Raw genomic sequence first — 16,543 nt, 5'->3', positions numbered from 1 at the left:
GGCAAGCAGGGGAGGCGACCAGCAAGAGTTGGGGCAGAGAGAGCGGGACGGCAAGCAGGAGAATCGCAGCAGAGAGCAGGAGATGCTTGACTGAAGTCGGCAGAGAGTCGGGGCAGAGAGAGCAGGGCGGCAAGCAGGAGAATCGCAGCAGAGAGCAGGAGATGCTTTACGGAAGTCGGCAGAGAGTCAGGGCAGAGAGAGCTGGGCGACAAGCAGGAGAATCAGGACAGAGAGCACTGCGGCCAGCATTGGGCAGAGAGCGGGGTGGCCAGCATAAAAGAATCAGGGCAGAGAAAGCAGGGCAGGGCCAGCAGGAGAGTCGGGGCAGAGAGCAGGGTCTTTGCTCTAAGCGACTGGTCCTCACCAGTCGCTTGTTTTTGGATCGACCAGCCAAGTCGGTGTGCCTTCTTAAGTTTAGCGAATCACATCCTTCCTACTTTGCATGCCATTTCACCTCATTTGCATGCACAGATTGGAGGATGATCGGCACAGAGGTTAGTGAATCGGGTCGGAGGAAAATCGGGTCGATACACGATCACAAACACGATCAGTGGTCTTAGTGAATCTAGCCCATAGTTCCTGTCATTCCTTAATCCCATCCCGTCTGCTCCTACCAGCCCAAACACCCATCCCTAATCCCAGCTGGGAGAATGACACAGACTTAATAATAAGTACCTGTATATAAGTAAACCACTTTGAATGTGTAACCACAAAAAGGGAGTTTACAAGTCTCATCCCTTTTCCCTTAGGCAGCTGAGCACTTTTTATGTTGGGAGGGGGAGGGAGGAGGGATGCTATGCAGAGGGAATCGGGGGGGTCAGGGCTGAGTCCACTAGACCACCAGGGAGGGGGGAACAGGACTGGGGTCAGGTTGGGTTCCACTGGACCACAGATTTTTAAGTTCAGGAAGGCAGGAGGGGTCCAGGGATTTTTAATTTTGGTTGGGTGCTTTGACTTTCCTTATCAGTGCCTGAGCACATCAGCGCTCAGGCACTGACATGAGAGTAAAGGCAGGGGGGACCCTACCAACAGCTCTGAGCTGTCAGTAGTTTTACAGGGGTTTTGTGCAGCCTGTTATTCTGGGGTTTTAATACTAACAAGCTAATTAATATGAGACTTTCAGTCACTGCTTTCCGTGCATGGTAAAGCAGTGGCCGAAAGCCTCTTTGCATTGGCCATAGAATAACATTTCATTTAGACTGGATAAAACCAGTCTAAATTAAACATTGACAGCATGGTAGGCTTTGCACATCTGCCCCCTTAATTAGTTACACTTTTTGAAACTCGACCTGTACTGACATTAGAATAGATGAGGGAACACAAAATTAAAAGAAAGTGCTGAGTCATAAGAACATAAGAATTGTCTTTGCTGGGTCAGACCAGTTGGTCTATCGTGCCCAGCAGTCCGCTCACAAGGCAGCCCTTGGTCAAAGACCAGTGCCCTAACTGAGACTAGCCCTACTGGCGTATGATCTGGTTCAGCAGGAACTTGTCTAACTTTGTCTTGAATCCCTGGAGGGTGTTTTCCCCTATGTCAGACTCCGGAAGAGCGTTCCAGTTTTCTACCACTCTCTGGGTGAAGAAGAACTTCCTTATGTTCGTACGATACAAAATTTCAATTCCTTTCTTTATTTCCTTGTAATCATAAGATTGACACTTATATAGTAACCAGAACAACTCACAAGTATAATGAGAAAATAATAAATAAGTACCAACGCACTCAAAATCTTACAGCACAGCAAACATATATTCCAGATAAGACGTGTAGAGCTCCTAAAAAAGCACAACTAACTTTCATGGGGTTATTCAGGATACCAAGGTCCAGCACATAGTAACATAACATAGTAGATGACGGCAGATAAAGACCCAAATGGTCCATCCAGTCTGCCCAACCTGATTCAATTTAAATTTTTAAATTTTCTTCTTATCTATTTCTGGGCAAGAATCCAAAGCTTTACCCGGTACTGTGCTTGGGTTCCAACTGCCGAAATCTCTGTTAAGACTTACTCCAGCCCATCTACACCCTCCCAGCCATTGAAGCCCTCCCCAGCCCATCCTCCACCAAACGGCCAAATACAGACACAGACCGTGCAAGTCTGCCCAGCTTTCCCTTGAAAAAATCGCCTCGAGGTAGGAAAAAGCCTCAAAGCCCCTCCTCCAGCAGCCAACAATGCGGCTATAGAAAAAGTGGAGACTATCGTGGGGTAAAGTTAAATCACAGGCATAAAAAAACTCCTGTGTTTGAGGAGCGGCCATGATGAGATGCGGAGTTTCTGTGGAAGATTAACCATCTTCACATCCTGAGGCAGCTAATGATTGGTGAAACGCTAGCCATCGTCAGTGTGCGGTGTGCTTCCAACCCCAGATACGTACTTCTCCATTAATGTCATAAGAAAATTATTGTTTTGACGCTATAAGAAAAATTTTCCACGGTGGCTTCATTCAGTACCCAGGTTTGCATTGTACAAGGCTTTTTCCCAGTAAAATATCAATCGAGGAGGTTTTTTATGCGTATGATTTAACTTTACCCCATGATAGTCTCCACTGTTTCTATAGCCGCATTGTTGGCTGCTGGAGGAGGGGCTCTGAGGCTTTTTCCTACCTCGAGGCAATTTTTTTCAAGGGAAAGCTGATAGTTGTGCTTTTTCAGGAGCTCTACACGTCTTATCTGGAATATATGTTTGCTGTGCTGTACGATTTTGAGTGCTTTGGTACTTACTTATATAGTAACCACATTTTAATTAACTGCTGTCCAAGAGTTGTATTCTTCTTTTATAACATGTTTATTGAGTTCTCTAAATATTCAATGTCATATATATAGTGTATTGGAAACATGTGTGCTTGTTCCTTAGTGCTAATAAAAAGATTTCAACTAAAAGGAGGTACTGAATACAATGTGTGCATTAATAAATACCAGGGCCAGCTCAAGGGACTGTGGCACCCTGAGGAGTCAGCCATTGGTGCCCTCACCCCCCCGAGCTGTGATCCAGTATCACCCCCCCCCCCCCTCTATCTCTCATTTTTCCCTCCTGCTGGACCAGGTGAGGCATTGGCTCAGGGCACTGATGATAACAGTGTCAAAATCCCAGTCTGCCATCTATCCCTCTAGTTTGAAGGTAGATCAGACTGGGATTTGGGCACCTTTCATCATCAGTACCCTAGGCTAGTTCCTCACCTGGTCCATAGGTTAAGCCAGCCCTGATAAATAAAAGAAATATTATATGTGTCTTTATCAATTTTCATTTGCATTACACCAAACATAACATGCCAGCATACAAACAAGGGTTGAGACAATCCCAGTCTAACATACATGACACAAGTAGCCAGTACTGGACTACTTGCTTCAACTGTTTTGGCAACCAAGATAACAGAAGAGTAAACGCTTTATAACAATACTGCACACACAATGTAGTAAAGAGCTTTTCTATGGCTTGTATTAGTCACATTATTTCCCTCATGTATTCAAAAGAAGAGTCCAAAGTAATGCATAACAATGGGTCTGAAGCACTTAAAAGACAATTTTGTTTGAGATTTGTATTGGTTTTACTCTCAGTTGCAATGTATTTGATTTTATTATGTATGTTTCTATTGCATCTTGCAGTAAACCGAATATTACACTCCAGTAAACTTCGCTGGGGATATCTGCCTACACAATGCAACCCACTTGTTAAAGTGCTTAAAGAACTAGGATAAACAGGTCTCAGACGCCACGAGGCAAAACGTTGCACCGGAGCTAGGGAAGGGAGCTTAAACTTAGCTACAGTTCCCTCCCAAACTTCTATCATTGGTCTCAGTGCTCCTTATTTCTCTAGAGCACTGACAGTTCTTAAGTAAATTTATTGCATCTTGTGCAGAGCTGGCGGATGTAGCGAGCAATAAAATAGCTTTTTAAAATAAAAGAAATAAAAAGTGCTGGTTTGTAGGGGTTGCAAAGGGTAAGAAAGAGAGTTCACCACTTCCTGGCAAAGGATGCAACACACAAGCTGTATTTCCTGCTGCCCATAACCAAGTTATCAGTCAATCAGAACCAAGCGAAAACAAATGAGCAGACTATCTGTACCTCTAAGGGACACATTTGCATATCACTGAGCCAGTGCACATGCAGGTCTCTCATTACACATATGCTGAAAACATGGGCAACTGATAGCCCTTGCCCACCCCTGCTCTAATAACATAACAGATGTGGGGAGGGGGGAGCGCGCGGTATGAGTATCACTACAAGTCCTCGGTGTTAAAATTTCAAGCAGCCTGGAGAATTCATCAGAGCTATGAGAGCATAAGTACAGCCTTACTGGGTCAGACCAATGGTCCATCAAGCCAATCTAGGTCACTAGTACCTGGTCAAAACCCAAGGAGTAGCAACATTCAATGCTACCGATACAGGGCAAGCAGTGGCTTCCCCATGTCTTTCTCAATAACAGACTATGGACTTTTCCTCCAGGAACTCATCCAAACCTTTCTTAAAACCAGCTACACTATCTGCTCTTACCACAACCTCTGGCAACGCGTTCCAGAGCTTAACTATTCTCTGAGTGAAAAAATATTTCCTCCTATTGGTTTTAAAAGTATTTCCCTGCAGTTTCAAGGGAAGGCAAGACTATTTGGATCCTCTTGCCCTCCAACCCCAGCTCCTTTACCTTTCTCTGATCCTCCAGTTCTCTATTTCTCTTTCCTACACCCAGTAAGGATGGTAAGAGAGTAGCACTGACAACCCAGGCCTGAATTTCAGGCCTTTTTACATCCCCATAAGGCTTTGCATTCTACGAGGATGCCCCTTTTCCCCTAGTTATGACCCTAGAGGTCATTATCTAACCGACCACATTATCCTTCACTATTACAGATTTGGGATGGAAACTATACATGAAGATTGCCGACATAAGTCTAGTAATTCTTGCAGATGCAAAAGTTTACACGGGGGTCAAAGTTGTATGTCTTCTCCCACCCACCCCCACCCCCGCTCCATGATGATGATGGCAAGAGAGAGATTTTTACACCAGCCGAAAGCTGTATTTGACCGTTTCAAAACAACTTGAAGTGTTTTTTTTATTTAAGGACGCCTATTATCTATAATTCATTCTTCATTTCTCCTCATCTAATCCCCTCCCAATTGTCCTGCCCTTAAATGTTACCTTTTCTTTAAAGATTGTACTTCCTCCCTTTCTTTCCTCTTGTTCAAATTAGTCAGTGTGTGTGTGTGGGGGGGGTTGTGTGTCTTATATTTATTGTATTTAAAAATGTATGGTACCCAATTTTAAATTGAATTGTACCTCGCTTAGGAAACCAGATAAGCGATTGTATCAAATTTTAATAAAAACTTGAAACTTGTATTGTAAAGAAGGATATAAAACTGCTGGAGAGGGTGCAGAGACGAGCAACAAAACTGGTGAAGGGTATGGAAAAACTGGAATACGAGGACAGACTTATAACACTAGGATTATTCTCCCTTGAGAAAAGGAGACTGCGTGGGGATATGATCGAGACCTTCAAAATACTGAAAGGAATCGACAAAATAGAGCAGAGAAGATTATTTACATTGTCCAATTTGACACGGACTAGAGGACATGTAATGAAGCTAAGGGGGGACAGGTTCAGGACTAATGTCAGGAAGTTCTGCTTCACTCAGAGAGTGGTTGACACCTGGAATGCCCTCCCAGATGAGATTATTGCGGAATCGACCGTCCTAGGCTTCAAGAGCAAACTAGATGCATATCTCCTTAAGAGAGGCATGTAAGGATATGGTGGACTATAAATTACAACAGGTGTACACCTGGCAGGGCCTCCGCGTGTGCGGATCGCCGGACTTGATGGACCGAAGGTCTGATCCGGAGATGGCATTTCTTATGTTCTTATGTTCTTATGTATTTACAGCCTAGCAAGCAGAACCTTGTAGCAGTAGACAAAAGACTATGTACAAAACCATATTCACAGTTCAGACATAGCAGTCAGTTTGCTCTTTCGTATTTTTGTTCAGCCTGAATTTATATGCTTAAGCAGCGTACAATTCAAATTCATGTGTTCTGTGTTAACTACCATCACAGTGTCATGTTGGCACAGTTCATAGGTAAACAAAAAGTGATAACTTACAGAACAAGAGGAGAGGAGTTTTACTGCACACTGGAAGTCTTTGTCAGACAAGTATTTGTCAGGGCCAAGATCCGCCTAAGAAGAAGAGAATGTTATTAGCAATTGTAAATCAACATCTGGAAAAGAAAACAAGGGAAGAGATTTAGCCCCAAATCGGACGGCAAAAGCATTTTGATTTGTTGAACAGGAGCTGTAAGGTCTACTCACAAATTTTTAAAAAGCATCAAAAAAAGAACCATCCAAAGTAATTCACAGGCGCCCTTTATGATTATCAAATCACCCTTTCAATTAGTGCTTTATTCACATCACCAGGCCAATTCCAGTAAACAAAGAGCTAACAGAAGTTACTGTAGAAAAGTATGAAAGGGAAAGCTTTCTAAAAGACAGTACCGTTCACTTTAATGTTTTATATATTTAAATCCACTCCTAAGAATAAGAGAACTAAGGAAAAATTAAAAGTAAATATCAAGTCCAATTGCAGATTTCTGGCAAAATTTAACTTCTACTTCATAGTAATATAGTCCCAAAAGGCCTATACAATCCTGAGTAGTATAGAAAAAGTAAAAGTGAATTGATTTTTTTATTCTTTCAAGAAATACAAAGACTAAGGGACACTCAATGAAGCTACTTCTAAAACAAATAAGGAGAAATTAGGTTCTTACCTGCTAATTTACTTTCTTTTAGCTTCTCCAGACCAGTAGAGGTTAACTTTACGATTGGGTATATATCTAATCATGACCAGCAGGTGGAGACTGAAAACAAAACTTTGGGACAGTATATCCTAGCCCCTCCTCTCTATTTCCCTCAGTCTGCCGAATAGCCAAGCAGAACCAAGAACTGGAAAACAACAGAGAGAAAAAAACAATACTCCGAAAGGAGTAACAAATAACATACCCAAAAATGCTGTTGGAAAATGCAGAGGAGAAATTCCCGAAGGAAGAAGGTCCCCACAGCTCGCCAGCTAAGCCAGCCGAGCCACAGCCGCTGTTCTTCAATTCTCCCCGGCCCTAGAAAAATACTAGAACCCGCAGCAAAAACCAAAAACTGCCCGCGCAACAGCCCCAACAACAACAACAACAGACAGGGTGGGGACCTCTACTGGTCTGGAGAAGCTAAAAGAAAGTAAATTAGCAGGTAAGAACCTAATTTCTCCTTCTTTAGCACTCTCCAGACCAGTAGAGGTTAACTTTACGATTGGGACGTACCAAAGCAGTCCCTCTCACGGGCGGGACCCCCGAAGGGCCGATACCAGAACACGCTCACCGAACACCGCGTCCCGACGCGCCTGAACATCTACCCGATAATGCCGAACAAATGAATGCAAGGAGGACCAAACCGCAGCCTTACAAATATCCACCGGAGGCACGAGCGACGACTCAGCCCAAGAAGCCGCCTGACCCCTAGTGGAATGAGCCTTGAGAAACTCCGGAACCGGCTTCTGACTCAGAAGATAAGCGGCAGCAATCATCTCCTTGATCCAGCGCGCAATAGTAGCCTTAGAAGTGCCAGCCCCCCGACGAGGACCCGCCAGAAGCACAAAGAGATGATCGGAGCTCCGAAAATCCCGGGTCCGCTGCACATAAGCATGGAGGACCCGACCGACATCCAACTTGCGCAGCTGTCGTTGCTCAGAAGAACCCTCCCGACTACCCAAGACCGGGAGGACCACCGATTGATTGACATGAAAAGGAGAAACTACCTTCGGCAGAAAGGAAGGAACAGGCCGCAAAACAACCCGCTCCTTCGAAAACTCCAGGAAGGGAGCCCTACAAGAGAAAGCCTGTAGCTCAGACACCCGTCTAGCGGAAGTAATGGCCACCAGAAAGACCGACTTCAGCGTAAGGTCCTTCAACGAACAGCCATCCAACGGCTCGAAAGGAGGGCGCACTAGAACAGAGAGAACCAGATTGAGATCCCAAGAGGGAATCGAGGGCCTTATGGGAGGCCTGATCAACTTGGCCGCCCTAAGAAAGCGAATCACATCAGGAATGGCTGACAAACGCTGACCTGTCACCAGCCCCCGAAAAGCCGACAGGGCCGCCAGATGAACCCGAAGAGAAGACCAGGCCAGGCCCCTATCCAGGCCATCCTGCAAAAACTCTAGAATGTTAGGCAGAGAAGCGCGAAAGGAGACCACTCCCCGCGCTCGGCACCATTCCTCAAAAAGACGCCAAACCCGTACATAAGCCCGAGAGGTAGAAAGCCTCCGGGACCCCAAAAGTGTAGAGATCACCTTGTCGGAATATCCCTTCTTACTCAGGCGGCCCCTTTCAAGAGCCAAGCCGTAAGACAAAAGGGAGACGGGTCGAACATGGGAATGGGACCCTGCGTCAGAAGATCGCACCCGAGAGGCAGAGGAAGAGGATCCGCCACCAGATGCCTCACCAGATCCGCATACCACGGACGACGAGGCCAATCCGGAGCCACCAAGACCACCAGCCCCGGATGGCGAACAATGCGAAGCAGTACTCTGCCCACTAATGGCCAAGGAGGGAACACATACAACAGCCCCTCCGTTGGCCACGGTTGGACCAGAGCATCCAGACCCTCGGCCAGACCGTCCCTGCGACGACTGAAGAAGCGGGGTACTTTGGCGTTGCCACTTGTAGCCATCAGATCCATCAGGGGCTGCCCCCAAGCACGCACTAGCAACTGAAACGCCTCGGCGCCGAGACACCACTCTCCCGGATCCAAGAAGTGACGACTGAGGAAGTCCGCCTGAACGTTTTCTACCCCGGCAATGTGAGAGGCCGAGAGGTCCAGAAGATGCGACTCCGCCCAAACCATGAGCCGAGCCGCCTCCTGCGCCACCAGAGTGCTCTTGGTGCCCCCCTGACGATTGACATAAGCCACCGCCGTGGCATTGTCCGACAGGACTCTGACCGACTTGCCCAACAAAAGGGAGTGGAAAGCCAACAGCGCCAGCCGGACCGCCCTGGTCTCCAACACGTTGATCGACCAGGAGGCCTCCTCCGTGGACCAGGTTCCCTGAGCTGAGTGACCCAGGCACTGGGCCCCCCAACCCAGGAGACTCGCATCCGTAAGGAGCACCGTCCACTGCGGAAGATCCAGACCCACCCCCTGAACTAGGTGAGGGGTCCGGAGCCACCAACGCAGACTGCAGCGCGCCAAGCCTCGCAGGGGAACCGGAACATCCATCCCGTGCCTCTGGGGAGACCACCTCCGGAGCAGAGCATACTGGAGAGGACGCATGTGGGCCCGCGCCCACCTCACCACGTCCAGGGACGCCGCCATCGACCCCAGGACCTGGAGGAAATCTCGCGCCCGAGGACACCGGGACGCCAAAAGCAGGCGAATCTGAGACTGCAATTTGCTCACCCGGGCCTCTGGGAGGAAGACCTTCCCCAAGGAGGTGTCGAACAGCACCCCGAGGTACTCCAGACGCTGAGCCGGAACCAACCGACTCTTGGAAAGGTTGACCACCCAGCCCAGCGACCGGAGAAACTCCACCACCCGAGCCGTAACCCGGGAGCTTTCCTGCAACGACTTGGCCCGAATTAACCAGTCGTCCAGGTAGGGGTGTACCAGGATGCCCTCCGACCGCAAGGCTGCCGCGACGACCACCATCACCTTGGTGAACGTCCGGGGAGCCGTGGCCAGCCCAAAGGGAAGCGCACAGAACTGATAGTGCCGACCCAAGATCGCAAAGCGCAGGAAACGCTGATGAGAGGCCCGAATAGGAACATGCAAGTAGGCCTCCGTCAGATCGAGAGAAGTGAGAAACTCCCCCGGCTGAACCGCCAGAATGACCGACCGCAGCGTTTCCATACGGAAAGAGGGAACCTTGAGAGCCCTGTTGACCCCTTTCAAATCGAGGATGGGCCGAAAAGTCCCCTCCTTCTTGGGCACCACAAAGTAAATGGAGTACCTGCCCGTGCCCCACTCCGGGGGGGGCACTGGAACTACTGCCCTGAGATCTAGCAAGCGCTGAAGGGTCTGGCGAAACGCCAGCGTCTTCCCAGGAGTCTGACATGGAGAAGCGAGGAAAAAATCCGGCAGAGAGCGGGCGAACTCCAGGGCATAACCGTCCCGCACCACCTCCAGGACCCACTGATCGGACGTGATCTCGGCCCATTTGGGAAAAAAGTCGCGCAGCCGGGCCCCCACCGGAACCAAGGGGGGCGCCGGCAAGGCGTCATTGTGCAGGACGGGAAGCGGGGGAACCGGCGGAGGGATTCCCTGCCCCCCGACGGGCCCCCCGAAAGGGCTGCATGCGCTGGAAGAACCGACCCCGGGAAAACCCCGGAGACTGGAAAGAAGCAGCCCCACGCCCAGGGCGATACTTGCGAAATTCCCGCAAACGCCCCCGGGCCGCACCACCCCGAGACGCCGGGCGGGCACGGTCCTCCAGCAAACGGGGAACTTTCGAGTCCGACAGAGTCTGAATCAACTTATCCAAGTCCTCTCCAAATAAAAACGACCCCCGAAAGGGAAATTTAGTAAGCTTAGCTTTGGACGCAGCATCCGCCGCCCAAGCGCGCAGCCACAACCCACGCCTTGCGGCCACGCCAAAAGCCATGGACTTAGCCGAGATCCGCACCAAGTCATACAGAGCATCCGAGAGGAATGAGGCAGCCATCTCAATCTTCGCTACCTCCTGATCCACCAGAGACCAGTCGTCAGACTCTCGATCCAAGACCCGCTCCGCCCACCGAAACACGGCGCGAGCGACCAGTCCCCCACAAATAGCCGCCTGGACCCCAAAGGCAGAGACTTGAAAATTTTGCTTAAGGATGGTCTCCAATTTGCGCTCCTCAGAGTCCCGCAAGGCAGAACCGCCCTCAACAGGCACGGTATGCCGCTTGGAAATAGCCGAGACCACCGCATCCACGACTGGCGAAGCTAACGTAGCCCGATCCCCTTCAGGAATGGGATACAGGCGAGCCATGCTGCGCGCCAGCCGAAACGGCGTCTCCGGCGTTTTCCACTGCTCAAGAATAATATCCCGAATATCCTGATGCATAGGAAAAGAGCGGGAAACGGAACGGATCCCTCGTAACAGAGGGTCCCCCACACGCGGAGTCTCCGGCGGCGCGTCCTCAAAACGCAAAGCCGAAGAAACCTGTTGAATAAGGTCAGGCAGCTCATCTCTCTGAAAAAGGCGCACCACGGACGCCTCGTCACTGGAGAACGGGAAACCCGACAACCCGCCGCCAGCTTCCGTCCCCTCCAGAGGGTCCTGGAATTCCTCAGAAGGGTCCAGGTCCTCCTCCAGACCGACACGTTCCTCCGACCACAAATCCTCGTCCCACGACACCCGCGGACGCTTGGACAAGAGAGGCGGCGGAGGGGACGTCACGTCAGACGAGAGAGGCAAAGCCGCAGGGAGCGCGGAGGAAACCCCACCCCCCGAGACCCCCTGGGCGCAACCGGGACCCCCAGCCGCCTGAAAATAGGCTTTGCATAATGAAAAGAAAAAATCAGGGGAAAAACCCCCCGAGGGTCCCAAGGGACTCCCTGCCACAGCAGGGGACCCAGCAGAAACCTGCCCCTGCTTAGCCAAAACAGGGGGAAGGTCACCTGAGGTGGAAGACAAAATGGAGGGGCCAGACAGAGAAGATGGCGTCTTTCCCGCCAAAACAGCTCCCTCCACAGCCTGCAGCGGCTGAGAGACCTGAATAGTCTCAGCCGCTAAAACAGGCAAGCCGGCATCAGCTGTCAAAATATCAGCTGAGAGGGAATCCTCTAAAACCCGACCGTCGGCGGCTCGGGGAATCCCTCCGTGGGCGGACGGAGAAGACCGGGCTTCTCCACCGTTCCCTGCCGACTCGCGAGGCACCATCGGCGGGGAGCTCTGGGCGCCTGCAGCCGCTGCCGACGGAGCTCCTCCACCGCACCGGCCTGAACACCGCTTGCACAGGCCGGCCGCGAGTGCCTCGCGTCTGGAGCACAATGAGCACTTTTTCCCTTTAGAAGTGCTCATTGCTCCATACGCGACCTAGCTGTAAAAAAGTGCCGGTTAGTTGAAAAAATACAGTAAAATACAGTTTTCTTAAAGGGATACAACCCTCCAGACCAGCACTACCTCAGGATTTTTTTTTTTTTTTTTTTACAGAACAGACTCCACAGGCTCTCGAAGCAATATGCCTTGCTTGATTTAGGGGGCAAGGCTTACTGCTGAGGCTCCTCTAAAAAAATATGGGGAGGTGGAGGAAGTGGGGGGAGGGACCCCGCTCGTGACCCGCCGGGTTTGACACCCCCGAGGTCGGACGAACCCCCAAACAGAGTCCGTCCAAGCTCCGTCCGGCTAAAAACAGGGACAATAAACCTCTAAACAAATTCCAACAGCCCTACCAAGGGAGATGGGTACAGATCACTCAACACCTGCTGGAGACTGAAAGAAGACTGAGGGAAATAGAGAGGAGGGGCTAGGATATACTGTCCCAAAGTTTTGTTTTCAGTCTCCACCTGCTGGTCATGATTAGATATATACCCAATCGTAAAGTTAACCTCTACTGGTCTGGAGAGTGCTAAAGAAGAGGAAATTTTTTTCACTAACTCTGGAATTTGTTGCCATAGAAGGTGGTTACAGTTGTTAGCATATCTAATTTAAAAAAAAGATTAGGCAAGTTTCTGGAGGAAAAGTTCATAGGCATAGGGGAAGCCACTGCTTGCTCTGGGATCGGTAGCATGGAATCTTGCTACTATTGATTGAGACCTTTAAGTATATCACGGGACGTTTAGAGGTGAAAGATGATATCTTCTGTCTTACAGGGCCCTCGGTTACCAGAGGGCATTCGCTGAAAGTCAGGGGAGGGAAATTTCAAGGTGATGCCAGGAAGTACTTCTTCACCGAAAGGGTAGTCGATCATTGGAACGAGCTACCACAGCAGGTGATTGAGGCCAACAACGTGTCAGATTTTAAGAGAAAATGGGATATTCACGTGGGATCTATAGGGGAGTAAAAGTCAGGGAGTGGGTCATTGGGATGGGCTGTGGCCCTTTTCTGCCGTCAATTTTCTATGTTTCTATTTAGGATTCTGCCAGGTATATGTGACCTGTATTGGTTACTGTTGGAAACATGATACTGGGCAAGATGGACGATTGGTCTGACCCCAAACCGCTATTCTTATGAGCTTCTTAGAGAAGGTAAGAAAGGAATTAATATTTATCAAAGCAGATGCACCCAAACCAAATCTAAATAGCATGGGTGTGTCCAATGTAAATGTAATTTACAGCCAAGTAGACAGATTAGTATCTTTAGTTTTAAGTTTCACATTTATTTAATTTACTGTAAATTATCTGGGTAGTTAAAATTAACTAATCCTGATCTGTACCAGGAACAGACTGCAGAAACACTGCATACATACCCAACTTAACACAAGGCGTTCCTTTGGCTGATTTTTAGACTTCATTAGAAAATATTTCTTCCGTAACCTCCAACCTATTAAAAAAAAAAATTCAGCCACAGAATTATATAGGGGATTATACTTAGCAGAAATTCAAGCTAAAGATTTTAACAGGATTGCAAAATCACAATGCAATAGGTAAAGAGCATTTTATTTGTTTCACAATCCAGCCAAAGTACTCTGTGAAGTTTCCACAACAGGCTTTACACTTCTTGTAAAGAAAACGGCAACTTAAATTTGAGTTTAAATGTAATTCCTTGCCCAAGAGGACATATAATCCAAGCTGTACCTGAAGCCAAGGAAGGTGAAGTGTTTTTCTCACTGGACACAGAGAGTATCAGTTGTTAAAGTCATTGATTGGACTTATTATCCATTTTATTTGGATGCCTAAGTCAATGGATGTCTTTTACAGAATTTGGCCCTTCCTGTCCACACACACAAAAGTGTGACCTCACAGACAATCCGCTAAAATTTTGATGGTACTGTCACTCATTCTCCTCCCCCCCCTACATTTAAATAGTCATCATCTTTGGGAATTATTCCTTTTCTCCTCCCTTGCCAAACTCTAACATTTAAAAGGTACAGAAGACAGGTCTTACCGATATCTTTTAGTGGTTCAATCACCTCCCACTTTGGCTCAGACCGAAAGAACATTGAAACTTGTTGTAAGGCAATTTCTAGAAAAAGATTTAAAAAAAAGTTTATCTGAATAAGTAAACATCCCTGTGGCTCTCTTTCTCTTCATTATACCTCACCTGTTACAACATTCACATGGGGGCAACACATCAAAAGATTAACTGTCAACATTTGAGAACCCAAAGAGTACGGGTTGGAAAAACATAGCTTGAGAAAATCAAATACATTTAGGGCCCAATTCTAAAAATGACGCCGTAAGTGCCTACAGCCGCCTAACTTAATTAATTGACCTTGTCGTTCAACATCAATTAAAAGCAAGACTTCCAGTGAGCGCATGAAGCAGTGAGGCAGCACATTTCCTTGCTCCCGATCTTCTCTTCAAACTCTGCAATTAATCTGTCAGTGGCTCCTCTTGGTTTCTGCGATTTAACGGATGCTAAAAACATAGTAGATCTGATTACAAATGGCAACTGAACAGGCAAAAAAAGAGAAGGAAAGGAACAAGGTGGCAAATCCCAAAATAGCTGACAAAAGCACGCCACCTTCACCAACTCTCAGTTCAGCATGGGCTGCCGAGATAATGTTAGAGGTAAAATTGTCTCTGGGCAAAAGCTACAACTGATAACTGTTAAATTTGGCACAATGGAACAAAACTTTGTTTCCTTTTTGAAGGACATGACTGAACGTGGAAGACAAAATACAAGGCCTAGTAGATGAAAAACCAAAATTGCTGGAAAGACGTACAATGCTGGAGAAACTAATGGAGTATCAAAATAGAGAACGACGGAACAACTTACGACTGGTAGGCCTTTCTGGATTTTTGCCAGAAAAATATCTTCCAACCATTCTAGAGAAATAGCTCATTAAAGGGTTGGAGCTTGACTTGGGAGGAGACAAGCTGTCTGCATTAAATTTATTCAAGGAATTCTGGATAATCTACCAACCAGAACTCTAAAGTTGAGAGGGACAGGCTCCCTACATTCCAAACAAGATGATGATGAGGGCTTTAAAGAAAAAATGTGAAATTCCAACAAAGGCTCTGTTAAGTACAGTATAAAGCCTAGCTTTTGAATAACATTAGCCAACTCTACTCAAAAAGCTGTGGTCTCCTCCAAAGCTGGGTTGGAGACCAGAAAAGAGAGACTGTTAATATTGGCTGGGTATTGGGAGGTTGGAGATTGGAGAGGTGGACAAACATGAACTTGGAAATTATGTGAGGAATAATGGAGACTAAAAAACTGAGAATGGATTAGGAGGATAGTAGGAACTAAGTGATTGGGTGAGAGAAAAGAGTAGAGCTGTGAGACTGAGTGCAGAAAGATGGGGAGGGAACACAATTTGAAGGACTTAGAGAGGTTGGGAGGTAGTTGAAAGGGATATAGGGCTATGGAGAAGGTGCAAGACAAAGGAGCACGGCAGGTCTTTGAAGGATGCAAGAGGTGGAAATGGGGAATGTAAAAGAGAGCACAGCAGTCAGGATAGGGAGAAGGATATAACAAAGTGACCGGAGAAAGAGAGGGATTGGCAGGCAGAGGAAAGTAGATAGTTTCATAATTTATTTAAAATTTGATTACACGCCTATCATAAATTCTAGGCGAGAATACAATGCTAAAAATAGGGTTTTACAAAGGATTAATACAAGAACATATACAAACTCTGGCCTCAAAAGGCAACCAATGGAGTATGTAGTAACATGACTGAAGATTGAATGAGGATGTTAAGACGAACAGCCTAGAAGCATAAGAGTTGGAGGGGTCATTAGCATGGATGTTAAAGTCACCAAGAAAGAGAGAAGGAGATGAAGGTTCAAGAAAGAAGGAAAGCTGCCATATTACCTTCTTCTTCACTTGAAGTGTGGCTTTCTACACATGCTCAGCATGTCAGGAGAACTTTCATGTATTTTTTTTTTTTTTTTTTTTTACATACAGTGGTGCCTCGCATAACGAACGCCTCGCACAGCGAACGCTGCGCACAACGAACTTTATGTCTTGCTCCCTACAACGAACTTCGTTTCACACAACGAAGTCGCCCGAGCTGCATCCTTCCGCGCAGGCACTGCGCTTAACTGCCCTCTCTCCGCCTGGCTCCCTCTTGCCCCCCCGACTCCCCGACACGATCGGGGCAAAAAGGAGCCCAAGCCCTCTTGCCCCGCCGATTCCCCAACTCCCCGACAATATTGGGCCAGGAGGGAGCCCAAGTCCTCCTGGCCACGGCGACCCCCTAACCCCACCCTGCACTACATTACGGGCAGGAGGGATCCCAGGCCCTCCTGCCCTCGACGCAAACCCCCCTCCCCCCAACGACCGCCCCCCCCCAAGAACCTCCGACCGCCCCCCCAGCCGACCCGCGACCCCCCTGGCCGACTCCCATGACACCCCCACCCCCCTTCCCCGTACCTTTCTGTAGTTGGCCGGACAGACGGGAGCCAAACCCGCCTGTCCGGCAGGCAGCCA

The 16,543-nt window shown here is 48.1% G+C and overlaps 1 protein-coding gene across 10 annotated transcripts in view; it reads right to left on the bottom strand.

Annotated features, from left to right (window-relative positions):
• The window catches only part of PXK (PX domain containing serine/threonine kinase like), a 106,980-nt gene that overhangs the window by 68,087 nt on the left and 22,350 nt on the right, over nucleotides 1-16,543 (bottom strand). For all 10 annotated transcript variants that reach the window (XR_004537368.1, XR_004537369.1, XM_033926311.1 and 7 more), the window contains 3 exons: nucleotides 14,054-14,131; nucleotides 13,416-13,489; nucleotides 6,085-6,159 (listed from right to left, as the gene is read on the bottom strand). Coding sequence is in view for 8 of the 10 variants with exons in the window: in XM_033926311.1 (XP_033782202.1) it covers nucleotides 6,085-6,159; nucleotides 13,416-13,489; nucleotides 14,054-14,131 (227 nt within the window). In the remaining 2 variants the exon portion in view is untranslated. The remainder of the gene's footprint in view (nucleotides 1-6,084; nucleotides 6,160-13,415; nucleotides 13,490-14,053; nucleotides 14,132-16,543) is intronic.

Source organism: Geotrypetes seraphini, chromosome 17 (genome assembly GCF_902459505.1).
Source record: "Geotrypetes seraphini chromosome 17, aGeoSer1.1, whole genome shotgun sequence".
In the NCBI taxonomy this organism is placed as follows: domain Eukaryota; kingdom Metazoa; phylum Chordata; class Amphibia; order Gymnophiona; family Dermophiidae; genus Geotrypetes; species Geotrypetes seraphini.
Note: the sequence above shows the minus strand (reverse complement) of the source record. Positions and strands in the feature narration are given on the sequence as shown.